This window comes from Oryza sativa, chromosome 6, assembly GCF_034140825.1.
Source record: "Oryza sativa Japonica Group chromosome 6, ASM3414082v1".
Lineage (NCBI taxonomy): Eukaryota > Viridiplantae > Streptophyta > Magnoliopsida > Poales > Poaceae > Oryza > Oryza sativa.
In genome coordinates, this window is record NC_089040.1 from 304,113 (window position 1) to 321,808 (window position 17,696).

General features: G+C 48.8%; 3 protein-coding genes, 1 long non-coding RNA gene and 1 other non-coding gene across 6 annotated transcripts; 2 read left to right on the top strand and 3 right to left on the bottom strand.

Annotated features, from left to right (window-relative positions):
• Nucleotides 1-652: 652 nt before the first annotated feature.
• Nucleotides 653-724, bottom strand: TRNAT-CGU (transfer RNA threonine (anticodon CGU)). The gene has a single exon. It is a non-coding gene; the product is annotated as a tRNA-Thr (tRNA).
• Nucleotides 725-1,125: 401 nt separating this feature from the next.
• LOC4339833 (plastocyanin, chloroplastic-like) lies at nt 1,126-1,962 on the bottom strand. Its single transcript, NM_001402658.1, has one exon. The coding sequence runs from the start codon at nt 1,858-1,860 to the stop codon at nt 1,396-1,398; it is 465 nt and encodes a 154-aa protein (NP_001389587.1). The 5' UTR covers nt 1,861-1,962; the 3' UTR covers nt 1,126-1,395.
• Nucleotides 1,963-4,056: 2,094 nt separating this feature from the next.
• Nucleotides 4,057-6,582, top strand: LOC136356880 (uncharacterized). Its single transcript, XR_010741907.1, has 2 exons — nt 4,057-4,241; nt 4,329-6,582. It is a non-coding gene; the product is annotated as an uncharacterized lncRNA (long non-coding RNA).
• Nucleotides 5,129-8,322, bottom strand: LOC4339834 (NAC domain containing protein 50). Of its 2 annotated transcripts, none has more exons than XM_015787467.3 (6): nt 7,821-8,322; nt 7,478-7,729; nt 7,038-7,376; nt 6,341-6,949; nt 6,170-6,269; nt 5,129-5,512 (listed from the first exon to the last, which is right to left on the bottom strand). In XM_015787467.3, exons 1-6 carry the CDS (start codon nt 8,292-8,294, stop codon nt 5,253-5,255), a joined length of 2,034 nt encoding a protein of 677 aa, XP_015642953.1. In that variant the 5' UTR covers nt 8,295-8,322; the 3' UTR covers nt 5,129-5,252. The 2 variants fall into 2 exon arrangements, with proteins under 2 accessions (XP_015642953.1, XP_066167513.1); XM_066311416.1 differs by having other exon boundaries at nt 5,129-5,540.
• A 6,586-nt stretch (nt 8,323-14,908) lies between these two features.
• On the top strand, nt 14,909-17,193 carry LOC4339836 (cytochrome P450 93G2-like). The gene is made up of 2 exons (XM_015787468.3): nt 14,909-15,956; nt 16,205-17,193. The coding sequence occupies exons 1-2, from the start codon at nt 15,039-15,041 to the stop codon at nt 16,841-16,843; spliced, it is 1,557 nt and encodes a 518-aa protein (XP_015642954.1). The 5' UTR covers nt 14,909-15,038; the 3' UTR covers nt 16,844-17,193.
• The last annotated feature ends 503 nt before the right edge of the window (nt 17,194-17,696 follow it).

The following is a 17,696-nucleotide window of genomic DNA, read 5'->3' on the forward strand; positions in this document are numbered from 1 at the left end:
AAGCTGCAGTTAGGAGTCCAATCGTCTTAAGTTAGCATGCGAGTTTTTTTAAAGAGATTTCTTATATGATTTCTTCTGTATTACCAAAAGTGAACAATCTTAAAAACCGACTCAAAAACGGATATGTATTTCCAAAAGCAAACGAACTTAAAAACCAACTCATACACGGATGACGTACCAAAATACCGGCAAAAACATCTTCAATGTTTATAATACTAGAGATAAGTCGTTGTTTTTTTCATAATCAAGTTTATAGGGTTTAATATTTCAACCAAAATAAATATATTATCATATATATATATATATATATATATATATATATATATATATATATATATATATATATATATATATATTTAATGCTAGGTTTAATAAAATTAATTCTATAAACTCGAGTCATAATACAATTTGAATAATTAGTAGCATTCTTTAACAAGACGGGGTGTAGCTCATATGGTAGAGCGCTCGCTTCGCATGCGAGGTGCACGGGGTTCGATTCCCGGCACCTCCATTTGTTTCTGGTTTCTATATAATTTTTTGTTTTGCTTCTATACAATTTATGATTTAAGGTAATGTACTCAATCACACCCCCCCCCCCCCCCCCCAAAACAAAAAAAGGATGTTTTATTTGGAGAACCGAAAAAGAAATAGGAGCTCCCGGCGAGGATCGAACTCGCGACCTTTCGCTTACGAAGCGAACGCACTACCACTATGCTACGGAAGCGGTTGTTGCCGGTTTGCCGCTAACTTTTTACTACAACTTAAATTTTGTATTAAGTATAGTACGGGAACTGCCTGTGCTGTGCTTGTGCTGTTGTGCACGCGGTTGTGCCCTTTGCCTGCAAACATTAATTGTTCTTGTGTTTGGATTGTTTTTATAGGAATATAATTAATTGGACTTATTTGTAAAATACTTTCTCTGTTTCACAATGTAAGTCATTTTAGCATTTCCCACATTTATATTTTTTTATTTTTTTATTCAACATCAATATATGAATAAAAAAATATGAATGTGGGAAATGCTAAAATGACTTACATTGTGAAACGGGGGGAGTACTTGCTATACTTTGATCTAGTAGAAGCACGGACGACACGCATTCATTCAATAGTTGGCTCGCAAATTTAATATAATGTTCCACGCATGGACCAATCGAATTCCGGGCGAAACCGGAAGACGAGATATGATATGTATATGACACAAATCATCAACATAGATAATATATCGTTGAATTGTTCGTCTCATTGCTATTGATAATTGATACACACTTGCATACACACAAGAGAAAACTGAGGAACAGATCATCGGTACGTAGTATATTCGCGATGGACAAATCGATATATATATATATAGGATAGAGCCGTAGGAGGCATATTTAGATTGAGAAGAAAGAATAATTAGTTGACGGTGACCTTGCCGACCATCCCAGCTCCGGCGTGCGGCTCGCAGTAGAAGCCGTATGTGCCGGGGACGGTGAGCGTGACGGAGAAGGTCTCGCCGGGGGCGTTGAGGTACTCCTCCTGCGATATCTTGGACACGTCGACGCCGCTCGGAACCGCGTCCTCGTCGAACACCACGTTGTGAGGGAAGCCGGCGTTGTTCTTGAACGTGATGGTCTCGCCGGACTTGACGGTGAAGTCGTTCGGCTCGAACACCAGCACGCCGCCATTGGCGCCGAGAAGCACCTCCTGCGCCATGGCGCCGCCCGCGAGCATGGCGCTGGCGGCCACGGCCACTGCGGCCGCGCCGGCTGCCTTGCCGAGCGAGGCGCGCACGACCAGCGAAGATCTCATCCTCCTCCGCCCGGGAGCGGAGGGGGCCATGGAAGGGATGGTGACGGCGGCAGAGGAAAGAGCGGCCATGGTAGCTAGTGTATTGTATTTCTTCTTGGTCTGCGTCTGCGTCTGCGTCTGCGTAGTACTCCTATGGTTCAGCAGCAGCGGCGCCGGTGTAGTGGTTGCTATAAACCAATCCAATGATCTGAGCTCGGGTTGGGATTGAGAGGTTGGGTGGCCAGCGTCGTCGCGCGCCATCTTATCGACCTCGTGGCCGCAGCCCATTGGCTCACCCGGATTAGGTGGGCCCACCCCCACACTGCCCTAGCTTAGCTTCCCCCATCGATTCGTGATGCCCACCCAGCTCAGCAGCTGCTTTCTGGGCCGGAATGAAAACGTGGGCCTTTTCTTCTCGCTCAAATCCACCCATCTTTCCTATTAGAAGAGTAAAAAAGGAAAAAGTACACCTAAGGTCCCTCAACTTGTTATCGGGATACGAAAACGTCCTCGAACCGCAAAACCAGATATATGGGTCCCTTAACTATACAAAACCAGTCACTCGAGGTCCTTCGGTGATTTTGACTATGGTTTTAGTCTACGTGGCGGCTGAGTCAGCGTGGGACCCACGTGGGCCCCACATGTCAGGATGCCACGTCAGTCGGCCTCTCCCCCCCCTCTTCTCTTCCTCGGTTCCTCCTCTCTCTCTCTGCCAATTGAGCGCGAGCGGCGAGGCTTGCAGGCGAGCAGATGGTTGAGGACTCGGCGAGCTCGAACCGGTGCACGACGTGGAAGGGGTCCGGGTGACCGACGAGGGCACGGCCAACGGCTACGACACCGACAGCCCGCCGGCAGAGAGGAGATCGGCGACCAGCGCCGCCGCCGCCTCGCTTCCTCCACAAGCCGGCCACCACCGCGCCGTGGACGGCAGCCATCGTCGACCTCGCCGCCCTTATGGCCCTCCACGCCGACGCACAAAGGGCTCGCCACGGAGGATGAGCGGCGTGGAGCTCCAGACGCGTCGCCAGCGGAAGGCGAGTGCGGCGGTGCGAGTCCCGTCCTTGACGGGGATGCGGGCGACGAGGAGGTCGTCGGGGAACGTGCTAACGCGGTCCTCGCCGTCGTAGCCCTCGGCGGCGGAAATTGTGGCGCCGTTGCCGGAGGCGGGATGGCTGGGGAACCACCGGAGGCGGCCTTGGACGTTGCGAGGACCACGTCGAGCCCCTCGTGCGCCGGCTTGTAGGGACCTATGTGTGGCGAGGTCGACGTTGGCCGCCGCCCACGGCGCGGTGGTGGCCGGCGCGTGGAGGAAGCGGGGCGGAGCCCGAGCCATCAGGCTCGCAGTCGCGGAGGATGGCCAGCGCGCCGGTCGACGGGCTCGAGCGCCGGTCGACGGGCTCGAGCACCGGTCTCTAGTGGTGAGGCCCTCCAGGGTGGGCGCCGGTCGGTGATGACAACTTCCAGTGCGGTGTCCAACAGCGAAGAGCCCCTCTGCCTCCACGCTCGCCCACGCCGTCGCCTTTAGCTTCCGATTCTGGGTCGGTGCCGGCCTCCCCTCCCGCGTCGCAGCTGCCGTCGATGCTGCCGCCTCTCTGTCACCGCACTCGCCCGCCGACGCCGCCTCGCCTTGCCGCCGCCCTCCCCTTCTCCCGTGTCTCTGCCGCCGCGTCACCGCCGCCGCATCGCCGGCCAGCCTGCCCAGTCCAGAGAGAGGAGTGAGAGGGAGAAGAAGGAAAGGAGAGGAAGGGAGAGGCCGGCTGACGTGGCATCATGACATGTGGGCCCACATGGGTCCCACGCTGACTCAGCCGCCACGTAGACTAAAACCGGGGTTAAAACCACCAAATGACCTCGGGTGACCGGTTTTGTATAGTTAAGGGACCCCATATATCTGGTTTTGCTGTTCGAGAATGTTTTTGTATCCCGATGACAAGTTGAGGGACCTTTGGTGTACTTTTTCCGAGTAAAAATAACTTCAATTTACATAGTTTGGCTCGTATCCTTAAACACAATACCAAATATAAAGCATTTCTCATTTTTTAAACCAATGCAAACGAGGTTATGGTTTGGATGATTGGTTTTGGCTGAGTGGTGCTTACATGGGTAGTTTGACTAGTCCTCGTCCCACATGGCACTAGAAGCAAGATTAAAAAAAATAAAAATATGTGAGCTACATATGTTAGCCAAATAAGAAGATAAAAAACAGTGGGACCCACTTCCTCCACCTCAGCCTCTCTCATCTCTATCTCCTCGACTCTTCCGGGTCGGCGTGCATCCCTCCCTTTCTCCCCTCTCCTTCCCAATTGAGGGCAACGAGCAACGGGGGAGGAGCTACGCGGTGGCGGTCGACAGGAAAGGGCGGCCAACAAAGAGTTCGACGACGGTTAGCCATGGACGCGATGGCGATGACTCCCCGCTTCTCAATGGCCGACGATAGTGGTGGCGAGCCTAGGTCTTATCCTCAAGCGACGGTGGCGCCTCTCTTTCTTCCCCTCTTTTGCAGGCTTGGGTCACCAGCGATGCTCCTCAATGACTCAATTATCTTGTTACGTGAGCAGCGCGACGACGGCGACGACTGCTCGTGATCTTGCGCCAATGACGAGCAGACTGGTGTGCCTCGACGGCGAGCTCCCTGTCTCTAAGTTGCATCGTTGCCTCCTCTCATCTGACTCTAGCAACAACTACAACATTGCCACCGTAGATATCACCGCAGACCTCGCCCGCCTTCGCTCGCACAACTCCTGCCTCGCCACCGGCCCGCCCGTCTGCCCCTGCAACGTCCCATGCCTCATTGTATGCACTGACAACCCGCTGCTCGTTGTCGCCGCGCTCTCTTGGCTCGACGACGACGTATGCACTCTCTCGACGCTCTTCCTGTTCCTCCCCGCACATGCCCACCTCCATGCTCATGAAGCTATGCTAGGACAACGAGGATGCACGCACCGATGACCCGCCGGTTTACACCTTCGTCAGGGATAGGAAAGAAGATGTTCAACTGATATGTGGATCCCACATGTTTTTTATTTTTTTTAATGTTTTCTTCTGTTGTCACATCAGTGCGAACTAGGTCCAAAACTGCTTCGTGATCTTGTTTTCATTGGGGATACGTTATATCTGATAATGTAGTTTAAGGACGTGATTCAAACTTGACGTCAAAATTAAGAACCTAAGGTGAACTTATTTCTAGTAGAGTAGAGTTCTCCAGTTCCCCGTTGCACGCAGCATCTTTGGTTGGCAACCTTATTCATGCGAGCGAGCTCTTGAGAATGGATGGATCGACATGATAAAGACAATGGAGGAAAAGATAGATGCACTAGTGATATAACAACAACCACACTAGCAATAAGCACATCATGGCTAGCTAATGAACTCTTGCAACTTCTTTATATGAACCAGTTACCTGCAGTACTTTCCAAAGAACATATGTAGTAGTATATATGAGGCTCCCAAGCTTAAGCTAAGCGACCATTTATTTACATTAGTCAGGTAGTGTGATTCAGAGATTTCCACACACCAACCAACAAAAGCAGAGAGCCGGCCATCACAAAGAGAGCCGGCCACTGCCACCCCCACCCTAGTCGCACAACAGAGCTAGTCCATTTCTGAATATGAGGTGCATGCTGCTGTTCTCGTGTCTCCAACGAAGGTACATTATTCTCATTGCTATTTCTAGACTCCACTCTCAACAGCCTCTGCTTTAGATTAGTTCCACGGGGCTGATTAGCATGTACCAACATCTCTTCTGCACGTGGGAAATTGAAGGAGATCAGCTACATCGTCAGAGAGAAAAAAATAACTCAGCCACAACAGCCCTGCAAACAACATTGGCTCCAGTAGTCTGTTTCACAAATGTTCCACACGATCCCATCCTCTAAACTATACCGCATAAGAGACGAAGACCTACTGTTCGTGGACAAAATCCCATACTTTCACATTATAAGACGTTTTGGGTTTTGAATAGGTTCATGCATAGGTCGATGTATGTGTTACATATATATGTTCAAATTCATATGAATAGTAGTGAATCTAGAAGAGCGATGGAGAGGCCAAAACATCCTATAATGTGGAACGGAGGGAGTACTATATATTTTTTCAATATATAGAAAACTCAAGTTCTTACACTTAGCATTAATGACATCTCAAGCCAATATTGACCTTTTTCAAATTAGCTAATTGTACTTGAGATCTAGGGGCGAATGCATGTCATACCCTTGCTAGCTTGGTAAATACACCACTAATATTTATTAACGATGACTACCACTTTACACTAGCAAGAAAGAAAAAGTCCAGGACCCTTCATGAGGTATATGTAGGAAGATATAAATTTCTTTTTGCCAGGTGGAAGATATAAATTTCAATGTCTCAAGTTCTAATTACGAATTTAACAAAGATTGCTTACCATGAAAGGAGAAGCCTTGGAGCTTGTCCATAACTTCCACTGAATGATCCACTTGAATAGGGGTATCCTCTTTGCACTGAATATGCATTGGTTCTCCATCCTGATCAAGACCATTTTAATCAAAACTATACTACTATGAGTAAATAGACTTACAATAAACTGTAGTAGTACCATAATCTGGGAGGCTGCATCGTCATTTTCCTCGCTGTGGTTATTAGATGAACTTCCAGTGTTACAACATGATCCAGCTTCATCTTCACTCCTGACACTTTCCTTCTTGTTATTAGATGAATTGCGAGTGTTACAGCATGATCCAGCTTCATATTCACTCTGCAAATGTGAGGATACAGGTTGAGAGACTGATGCCCTCTCAACAGAGCATACAAGGCGGATCCTTCTTGCAGCAGTTCCTTGTTGTGGATCAACGAGATCTTGAGCTGTCAAGTGCTTCATTGAAGGTGCCTGTTCCTGACCTTGTTCTTTCAAGGCATCTGAAAATGTCATGCCACTCCTGCCCGGTTCTACGATAGTATCGAACCAATGCTGGGGATAAGGGGTCCACAATCCAGCCCAACAGAAGGCTCCACTCTTTTGTGACTCCATGTGAGGATTGAATGCGGAGTGTAGTTGATCTTGGTTGCACAAGGGGGAGCCCTCGGCTACTCCACTGTAGACCATGCTGCTACTCTGGGCTCTTGCTTCAAGATTAGCATCACTTGTTTCTGTTTGTGGTGCATTGATTGAAGAAGAACAGCAAGTAGCATCTGTGTTGTCTGCACGCTTTGTTTAGAACAGGAAATAGAAGGGAAGAAAATGTTCTCATGAGATTAGTCAAAATGTGTAAGAGTAAATTCTAGAATATTCTAACCTGAATTAGAAGCATCTGATATGAATCATTCTTCCTCCAACTATCCATGAGTAATGTGTTATTGTTTGGATTGTTGGACGACGCGGTAGGATTAGACTCTACGTTTCCAGTGGGGTGCTTATCCATTTTGGTGTAATTTGGACTAAACAACAAACTTTGCAGGTCCTGCTCAGACAAGGTACTGCCAAAATGCGCTGAAAGATCTTGCTCACCCAGATTGCCGACAAAAGGGTGATCGCTGTAAGGGCGAATTGGAGAGGTGATATTAGGGAATCCATTGTATCTTTGCTCAGGCTCTAGGTCTGGAAGTTGAGATAACACGTCCAGAAAAGCATCGTCCTAAGTTTTACACACACACAAAAGAAAAAAAAGAAAAGAAATTTATTATCATATAAATGCCATGGGGACCAGTAATGCAGGAGAATTAATAAGAAACTCACATGGGCTACAGTTTGCTCTTTGTCATGGACAGATGTACTAGCATCTTGTATTTCAGTCAGTTGGCTGAAACCAGATGATGGTAAGGTCTGATGATCCTTCATTATTGAGGCGAGGGCCGGTTGGACAGCAGGTGTGCCATTTTGGGGATTGCCTTGAGAAGACGTGGACAATTGTTGGTCCAAATTGGAGGCCGGGGTATGGGTATCATCTTGTTCGTGCTTGTTAAACAGGCGATACAGAACGAAGCTACCCTGACAAATTAAAGCAAATAGACACATTTGATTTGCTCAGCTATTTATATTTAGAGTATGGAGTAGACAGTATATATTTGGTCGTGCTTACGTTTTTGCCTGATTGGAAGTGAGGCTCAGTGGTGCGGTACTCGTGCATGATCCAGGCGGTGCGGAGGCCCCGCGGAGCTCTGCCGCGGTGGAAGACGAGGGTCTTCTTGATGCCGATGAGGGGGCCGGCGGGGCGGGAGCGGATGAGGCGGTCCTTGCCGGTGGCCTTCCAGTAGCCGGCGGCGGTGGAGCGGTTGGAGCGGTGGCCGCCGGGATACTTGCGGTCGCGGGGGGCGAAGAAGAACCACTCGGGGTCGTCGGACTTGATAACGGACATGGCCGGGAGATCCCAGGGCTCGCAGGTGGAGAGGTCCACGTCCGGGATGAGGAGGAGGTCAGGGTGGCTCCGCCCAGCGATCTTTCCCTTCAGATAGTGCCTCACCAGCTCCTCGTCCGTCGGCCGGAAACGGAACCCCACCGGCAGAACCGCCGCGGCGGCGACCGCCGGCGTCATCTCCACTTTCCCTTGTTTCATCGCCACTTTTCCCTTCTCCGACCTCTCTGTCTTTCACTTTTTTTTTGAGAACCACTTTATATTCTTTCAAAACAAAAAAAGTGTTTCACTTTTATCTTGCCATACCTAACAACCAATGTTTTAAGGGCAGGGTTAATTTATTCATGCCATTACAAGTATGTTATTTCAGATAAATATCATTATAATTTGTTTATTCGTAATTGTGTCACTGAAATTTTTACAAAATTAGAAACATATCATTGCCGTCACATTTTCATCTTCTTCATTTATAACTTTAACTACGAATATACATTAACTAGTTACGTGTTTTCTTTTATAACTTGTGGTAACTGGATTTTTAACTTCTATGTTTGTGGAATGATCTATTTGTAAAGTGAGTATAATTCAATTGGTTAGGTTCTTGTGGTGGAACCAGCCCACCCGAGTCTAAGTCCTAGACTAATTGTTTAGGCTAATTATTATTTCAGTAGTAGACGATGTACCTGTCGATAGCAAGACGTCGTTTGTGCGTTTGTACTATGTTTCTAAAAGTATTAATCTATTATGTTGATTTTTTTTTACAATCAATTAAATTCCATGCAAATAATAAGTAGATATATTTTTTGAGTTTAGAATCCACTTCCGAAAATATGTGGAAGCCTAGAAGGTGTGGGTTGCATGCATACTTTCAAGCCTCTGAGATAATGGGCCGTTTTGGTTTGATAAACAAACATGCCCTACCAATTTATTGGCAAATGTAATAGTTTTTGTGTTAGTTTGGATCGTGGCCAAATATTTGGTAGTGCATCTTTCCTATTTATTATATTTTATAAGTTTCTTCAATGTACTATGAGAATTTGGTTTTATATTGGTAGCAATCCAAATGTTTGCTAAATAATTTTACTCTACCAATAATTTGGTAGTGCCTAAGTTTACCTAGACTTTGGCATTACCAATAAATTGGTAGGTTAAAGAACCAAACAAGCCCAACATAAATTTTATATACTTCAAAATTTTGAAAGAAAAAAATATGTGGTTCTTTTTTAACCTTTTTCGTAACCATTAAGATAAATACAAATCACGAGAAGATATTATGAATTTAGATAATTATATGTTCAGATTTATAGCTTAAAATATACTGTACTACTTATATTTCAATACGGAGGTACTACTTCTGTAAGTTAGAGCATCTTCAACAGCCTCAGAGCATCTTTAACAGCCTCTCCATTCCACTCTTCAAGCCAAATTTTAGCCATTTTAGCCTAAAAAGGTGCTCCAACAGCCTCTCCAACTGGATAGCTAAGCCATCCTGCTGGCCAAAACCCCTCCTCCACTAGCCAAATTTGGCCAGCCAGAAATCACTGGCCAACCGTGGGCCCCACATAGATCCCCCCCTCCTTCGGCTCGGATGGCGCAGGCGGCCAAGACCTCGCCGCCGCCGCCAATGCAGGCGCCGTGCACCGCCGCAAGCACCAACTTCTGTAACACCCTGAAAATTCGACCAACAAAATCAGAACTCTAAAATTACGGACCCTCAAAAACTTTTTAAATGAATTGCATCATGACGGTTTTATTCGCCTATTTTATTTGGATTTGATTTCGGAGTTTGTTGATCGCGAATAAAGAATAATTAATTAGGTATAAACCCTAAAAATTAAACTGGCAAAATAAATAATTAAAATATAATTTAAAACAAAGATTAGGTGAGGTTGGTAATAAATAAAAATATTATCGCGACCATATTAGTATCAAATAAATTCAAGTGCGATGGAATAAGAATTAACTCTAATTAAATTCAAGAAAGTTATATATAAAAATAAAATATGGGTTAAATTAGGGTTAAATAGAGCTAGCACTGTTCATTGCACTCTAGGTGCTCGACGAGGTTCCCTAGCCCCGCCCCTCCCTGCCGCGTGCGCCGCGTCGCCCGCCCGTCGCGAGCCGCTGCCGCCTGTCGCGCGTCGCCGTCGCCATCGCCGCCTACCGCCGCGCGCCGTCGCCCCGCGTCTCGAGCCCCGCGCCACCGCGTCGCCGTCCCGTCGCCTCGCGCCGCGCGCTCGCCGCCTCGCGCCCCGTGCCGCGCGCCGTCGCCATCACTGTCGCCGTCACCGTAGCGTCACCGTCGCCGCTTCGAGTCCCGTGCCGCCGCTGCCGTGCCGCATCACCGCTCCCGCTGCCGCGCCGCGCGCGTCGCCGTCGTCTCGAGCCCCGCTCCGCCGTCGCCGTCGCGTCGCCCGTCCCGCCGTCGCATCACCCGTCCCGTCGCCGCGCGCCGTCGCCGTCGCCCGTCTCGAGCCCCGCGCCGCCGCGTCGCCGTCCCATCGCCGCGCGCCGTCACCGTCGCCGATGCCCCGCGCCGTCGTCGTCGCCACGTCGAGCCCCACGCCACCCGTCGCGTCGCCCGTCTTGAGCCCCGCCCCGCCGCCCGTCGCGTCGCCGCCCGTCGCGTCGCCGCCCCGAGCCCCACGCTGCCGTTGCGTCGCCGCCCGTGCGCCGCCGTCGCGTCGCCATTAAGCCGCCGCCCCTCCCCCTCTCCTTCTCTCCCTCTTCCCTATAAATACCCCACCCCCTCTCTATTTCCCCCCACTCCATTTCCCTCCTCCTCCCCTCTTCCCTCTCCACCGCGCCGCCGCTCTCGTGCCACTGCACCGCCACCCTCGTGCCGCCGCGCCGCGCCGTGTGCCGCTCCGAGCGTCGCCTCGCCTTGCGCCGCCGTCGCCGCCGCCGCCGTCGGTAAGCCGCCGCCCCTCCCCTCGTCCGCCGCCGTCGCCGCCCCGGGTAGCATGAGCCGAGAGAGAGAGGAAGGGAGAAGCCGGGAGGGAGAAGAAAGAGAAAAGAAAGAAAAGGAGGGAGGAAAAAGGAAAGAAAGAAAGAGGAGAGAAAAGAAAGAAGAGGAAAAGAAAAGAAAGAAAAGGAGGGAGAAAAGGAAAAGAAAGAAAAGAGGAGAGAAAAAGAAAAGGAAAAATAAATAGAAATTAGAGGGAGATTAAGGAAGCTTAGAAAATTTAAAATAATTAGAATTTAATTATAGGTTGATTATAGTCATAGAATTGTAAAATTTAATATAATTATAGATTATTTTGGTAATCTCTATAAGTAACTCACTCGCGGTAGATAATCGGATTTAGTTACTAAGAATTGTATTCTTCGTTGAATGTTAATAGAGACACTTCTAAATCACAAAATGACTTAGGATTAAATGACCTTAAAATTGGAATAGCGTGGTTTTTGCAAACTTTGTAGTCAATATAGAAAGATCGATTCGCGCTCGACTTTTATTTGAGTTTATTTGGATTTTATTTGAATTCTAATTGAGTTCAAATCATTTCTTCGCACGTAATTTTAGAGCCCGAGGGAGTTGCGGATCCGAGCGAGGGTCAAGACCCGCAGGACTACGAGCGAGGCAAGTCATCACTATTCCTTGAACATGTTGATCCCAATTGCGAAATTGTTTTGTTTACAAATAAAATTGCATGCAATGATAAACATCCTACTTGTGATTATGCCATGCCTTGATTATTGTTTACCCCTTATTCCTTCGTAACCATGTTTACGTATGAGTCCCTAGTCAACTATGACAATTGCTTAGAAATGCTATTCTAGAATCATGCATACTCATATTTATCAAAATGCTTTATACTTGGGAAATTACCTTTGGGAAGGTAATTGAGATGCGGCATGTGGAGACATGAGCGCCACATTGCCATGATATTGATGACATGATTTGTGAAAGGAGAAATAAAACTAAACAACTGTTTTCGACTGGGGCGGACGGAGGATTTGGGTGGTATCTGAAAAAGGCTAGTACCGTCCCCGGTCAATTAAGGACCGAGCCATGAAGTTAAGAATGAAACGACCCCCGTACAACCGCACTTCTCGTATGGGTATAGACCTAGCGGAGTAGATAGCCGAGCGGAGGCAGTATCCCTGCATAGATGGTTCACCCCTGAGTGAGGCAGGTGCGCTACGGTGGGACAGCCGTTGAGGTAGGGTCGAGAGGCGTGCCCTACATCAGTGTCGCCATTGGTAGGACTGCCATGAGTGTGTGAGAGAGAGAACTTAACTTGAACTATAATTTAATATGTGTGTGAGACTTCTCTTTCCCGGGAGCGCCAGAACTCCTCTCACTGCTAGAAACATGGACACCTAGAGTGCATGAGGATTTAAGTTCATGGAGCGGGTACTGCCAATGCGAGGTTATCAAAAAGCTTTGTCGTGACGCGTCTCATGTGTTGGGACGAGGCTCATGTGTTGGGTAGTCGCGGAGTGCGGGTAAAGTGTACATCCACTGCAGTGTGAGTAAAGCAAATCTATTCGAATAGCCGTGCTCGCGGTTATTGAGCACCGGGACGTGTATTACACTTGGCTAGACTCTAAACTCTTAACTTGTGTGGGATGGGATATTGCATGATGACTTTTATGCTGGTGGAGCCACTTCCTGAGAGGAGGGAAGGTGGACGTCCTCAGAAAATCATGACGACTCAATGGCGGGAAGCCATCCTTGGGATCACATTGGATGCTGGACAGAACCGCCGTTGTTTAATGTGAACACTGGTACTAAAATTTGATCAGTCTATGCTAGGTTTTAGGCTTGTGAAAAGAATTACAAAACTTGCTTTACGCAAATGAACCATAGCCACACCTTGAATACTCTCTATCATGTGCATTGTTGCTGTGGTGGCTTGCTGAGTACGGTTGGTACTCACCCTTGCAATATACAAACTTAATCAGAGGTCGGAGATGAAGCTTCGGAGGATCCCTACGCTTACTACCAGGAGGGTGATGAAGACGATGGCGCTCAGTAGGTCTTAGTTACGGTCGTTGCAAGTGGCAATGGCGTGCCGCTGCCTTATCTACTTCTGCTTTTGGAATGTATTCCGGACCGCTCGGTCCGATGATCTAAGACTATGCCTGCGGGCTTATGATGTAATAATTCGCACTAGACTCTCGTGTATGTGCATTTGGTATTTCAGCTAAGAACTCATGTGTACCAGACTACTTGATCCAGGGAAATGGTACTGTTTACACGATTGATTCCTGTTATAAAAACGGGAGTCCACAACTTCTGTGCGCCGCTTGCATCTCCAGGATGGTACGGCGAAGCTCCTCGACCGCGGGCACTGGGCCGCTGCCGCCGGCGAGGAGGGGGCCGTGGCGGGGTTGTTGGGGAGCCGGCGGCGGAGAGCACGACGACGAGCATCTTGAACCTACGCCAGAGCGCCACCATCGTTGTCGAGGTCGCCAGCCGCTGTCGTCGTCGTGTGCACCGTCGCCAGTCGTCCCCGAGGTTGCCGTTGCTGTCATCTGGATCCAGCGGCGGCCGACCTCCGTTGCCTCCGTCCCCACCAGTGGCGACATGGATTCGGGCGGCGCGGCGTGGATTCGTGCGGCCTCCGCCGCCTTGCCGTCGCCGCCTTGCCATTCGCCGTCGCCACCATCCCCATCCACTGTGGTAGCCATCGTCGTTTCCATTTGTCAGTGTTGAGGAAGAGGAGGGGGGAGAAAATCTAGAGGAAGAGGGGAAAAAAGATTAAGGAGTGATAATAGAGGCTGACATATAGGTCCCAATGTTATAGGTTCGGAATAGAGATTTTAGATGGAGAGGCTGTTGGAGTCCACAATGAGTTTGACTGACCAAATCAATTGGCTAACTAGCTATATGGGTATTTGAAGAGTCTATTTTAGGTAGTCCGTTGGAGATGCTATTAGATAGTGACAAATGTTGATGGTAGTATCAATGAAGGAGAAGCAGACACGCATCCATTTCTGACTCAGAGGACGTTCATTTTCTGTGACACCTGTCAGGCAATTAATTACACAATCGTGCGGTCGGTACAGGCCTCACAAGTCTCGAGCCAAACACACACACTATCAAGTGCTCGGTATGTACTGGTAAAGAAGAGCCCACACGTGACATACTACATGTAAATAATTTTACCTTTTATCTTCATTTTTCTTCTTTCAAAATTTTGAATTACATATAATTGGTGTAAGCTCCAAGGCTTGAAAGTAGGCATGCAATCCAGGCTTCCACAGATTTCGGAAGTGAATTCTAAACTTGTTTGTATTTTGAGATGATACAAACTTGTTTGTATTTCTATTTCCTCTTCTCAATTTCTCTAAACTTGTTCTACGTATCTTTTCAATCTTCTCTTTTCAACTCAACCATTTTTACTTAGTCTATTAATAAAAAAATTAAACATGTAAATTGATGTTGCTAGATTTATCATTAACCAAACTATCATAATATGCAACTCTTTTATTTAAAACATCTTAGTTTTATGAATATTATTGATCAAAATAGCATTTTAAAAACTATATCAAAGTCTAAAAATACTTCTATTTTAGGATGAACGGAGTATTTGGACTTATACTATGGCACTACGTAGCGAAAGTGACGGGGGGCCGGGGGTGTGAATTCTGGCCGCACATTGTACCTACCCAAAAAGTACTTGCTGTATTGAATCAACGACGATGTCGTCGTTAATGCATCATCTTAATTGACTGTAGTAGTACTAGTACGTAATGCCATTGCACGGGACCATCTTATCTCTTTTTTTTTCTTTAATTATTTGACACAATGCGATTGAATTGGGGTGCAGGAGTATATATATAATAGTAGTGGTAGGTAACATGAACGGTGTAGATTGAGAGAGGAGACGTACTGGTGCTAATAACAAGAAGTACTCCTACATAAAGAGAGAGAGAGCTAGCTAAGGGAGTACCGACCGAAAAAGCAGAAACAGCCTGCCTGACCCCAAAAAAATGGAGGAAGGCGTCGTCGGTGGGGGCGGCGCTGCCGTTCTTGTTGCCTTGCTCGTGACCGTGGTGTTGGCGGTGATGAGGTCAGCTGGAAGCAGAAGCAGCAAGCGCGGTCGGCTGCCCCCGAGTCCCATGGCGCTGCCCATCATCGGCCACCTCCACCTCATCCGGCCGCCACCCCACCGCGCCTTCGACCGCATCCTCGCCCGCCACGGGCCCCTCGTCTACCTCCGCCTCGGGCCCTCCACGCACTGCGTCGTGATCGGCTCGGCCGACGTGGCGCGCGACTTCCTCAAGTTCGAGGCCAGCATCCCAGAGCGGCCGCCCACGGCGGTGACGCGACAGCTGGCGTACGGCAAGGCCGGGTTCGCGTTCGCGCCCTACGGGGCCTACTGGCGGTTCGTGAAGCGGCTGTGCATGTCTGAGCTGCTGGGCCCGCGCACCGTGGAGCTGCTCCGCCCCGTCCGTGCCGCGGAGCTGGCGGACGTGCTGCGCGCGGCGCAGTCGGCGGCGGAGAGGGGCGAGGGCGTCGACATGAGCCACGAGCTGGTCCGCATGGCGAACAACAGCATCATGAGGATGGTGGCGAGCGCTCTGCCTGGCGAGATGGCGGAGGCGGCGAGGGACTGCGCCAAGCAGGTGGCGGAGCTGGTGGGGGCGTTCAACGCGGAGGACTTCGTGGCGGTGTGCCGGGGCTGGGACCTGCAGGGGATCGGGCGGAGGACCAACGAGGTGCACGCCAGGTTCGACGCGCTGCTGGAGACCATCATCGAGGCCAAGGAGGAGGCGCGGAGGCGGAGCCTAAGGCTGGGCCGGCGGGAGAGTAGCAGCAAGGACCTGCTGGACATGCTCATGGACGCGGCGGAGGACGACACCGCGGAGGTCAAGCTCACCAGGGACAACATCAAGGCCTTCGTCCTCGTCAGTACACTATATATCTTCAAATACTCCTCCTATATATATATAAATATATATACATATATATATATATATATATATATATATATATATATATATATATATATATATATATATATATATATATATATATATATATATATATATATATATATATATATATATATATATATATATATAGTATATATTCCTCCAGCTCCAGTGCTCCAGTAGAAAAGAATGTTAATTATATATATATATATATAATGCAGGACATCTTCACCGCCGGGTCGGACACGACGGCCACCACCGTGGAGTGGATGCTGGCGGAGCTGGTTAACCACCCGGAGTGCATGGCGAAGCTGCGGGGCGAGCTGGACGCGGTGGTGGGCAGGTCGCGTCTGGTGGGAGAGCAGGACGTGGCCAGGCTGCCCTACCTGCAGGCGGTGCTCAAGGAGACGTTGCGCCTCCGCCCCCCCGCGGTGTTTGCGCAGCGCGTCACTGTGGAGCCCGTCCAGGTGCGCGGCTACACCATCCCCACCGACACCCAGGTCTTCTTCAACATCTTCTCCATTGGCCGCGACGCCACCTACTGGGACCAACCGCTCCACTTCCGCCCCGACCGCTTCCTTCCCGACGGCGCCGGCGCCACCGTCGACCCCAAGGGCCAGCACCCGCAGCTCATGCCCTTCGGGAGCGGCCGCCGCGCCTGCCCCGGTATGGGCCTCGCCATGCAGGCCGTCCCGGCGTTCCTGGCCGCGCTTGTGCAGTGCTTTGACTGGGCGCCGCCGCCGTCGCAGCCGCTGCCGCTTGACATGGAGGAGGCGGCGGGGCTCGTGTCCGCCCGCAAGCACCCGCTCCTCCTCCTCCCAACGCCGCGCATCCAACCGCTCCCTTCCTTCTACTCCTGAGCATCCTCGATCGTCGATACGTACACCTGCGAGCCTGCGATCCTGATCCATCCATTTGTTTTTGTTGACTTGTTACTAGCACCTGCTTTGTTTTACGTACCTCACATCAAATAATTCTTATTCAACTCAAAATTAAGCTACAAGTAAGCTATCTCATTTTGAGTCAATGAGTAGAACAAAATATCATGGGCAGGGGCTCGACCTTGTTTGGTCCTACTCATGGCCACCCTGCTCATATCTACTTGGCTTTTAGCAACCCTTATCCTTGGAGAAGAAAATTAAAGAGAGGAGGTGCAATGTAAAACAATTTATAAATAAAACTAGACCAAAGTGAAAAGGTTTGGTTCAAATTGCATCTAGGTAAAAAGATGTGACAATACACTTGGACCAAAGTGAAAAGGTTTGGTCCAAATTATTACAATTACAACATACTAGGTAAAAAAAACGTCCTAGCTGGTTATTTAACTGCATTGAGAGCATGTCAGTCCTAATGTTTCTATGGAGGAATTGGCATGTGCGAAATGAAATCATGCATGGTAAAGCAGCCCCACCAATAGAAGTCTCAGGGCCCCTTTGAATCGCAGGGTTGAAAAAATGGAGGGATAGGAAAAACACAGGATTCTGATAGGAATTGAAGTGTAAAACAGAGGATTGCAAAACACAGGAAAAACATAGGGAATGGTCGTTTGATTGGAGCGCAGGAAAAACTAGGAATCTGATGAGAGAGATAGACTCAAAGGAAATTTTCCAAGAGGTTGAAGCTCTTACTAAATTTCCTCCAAAATCCACATGCAATGTATCATTCCATAGGAATTTCGTAGGATTTGGAAAGCTTCAATCCATTGAATCAAAT

What these genes read in the sequence shown, in the direction of transcription:
- LOC4339833 (NM_001402658.1), bottom strand. Translation starts at nt 1,860, where the DNA reads ATGGCCGCTCTTTCCTCTGCCGCCGTCACCATCCCTTCCATGGCCCCC.
- LOC4339834 (XM_015787467.3), bottom strand. Translation starts at nt 8,294, where the DNA reads ATGAAACAAGGGAAAGTGGAGATGACGCCGGCGGTCGCCGCCGCGGCG. An exon ending in ATCAGATGCTTCTAATTCAG is followed by an intron (nt 6,950 to 7,037) that starts GTTAGAATATTC and finishes TTCTAAACAAAG; the next exon opens with CGTGCAGACAACACAGATGC. An exon ending in CCAAGGCTTCTCCTTTCATG is followed by an intron (nt 5,513 to 6,169) that starts GTAAGCAATCTT and finishes TCCCACGTGCAG; the next exon opens with AAGAGATGTTGGTACATGCT.
- LOC4339836 (XM_015787468.3), top strand. Translation starts at nt 15,039, where the DNA reads ATGGAGGAAGGCGTCGTCGGTGGGGGCGGCGCTGCCGTTCTTGTTGCC. An exon ending in ACATCAAGGCCTTCGTCCTC is followed by an intron (nt 15,957 to 16,204) that starts GTCAGTACACTA and finishes TATATAATGCAG; the next exon opens with GACATCTTCACCGCCGGGTC.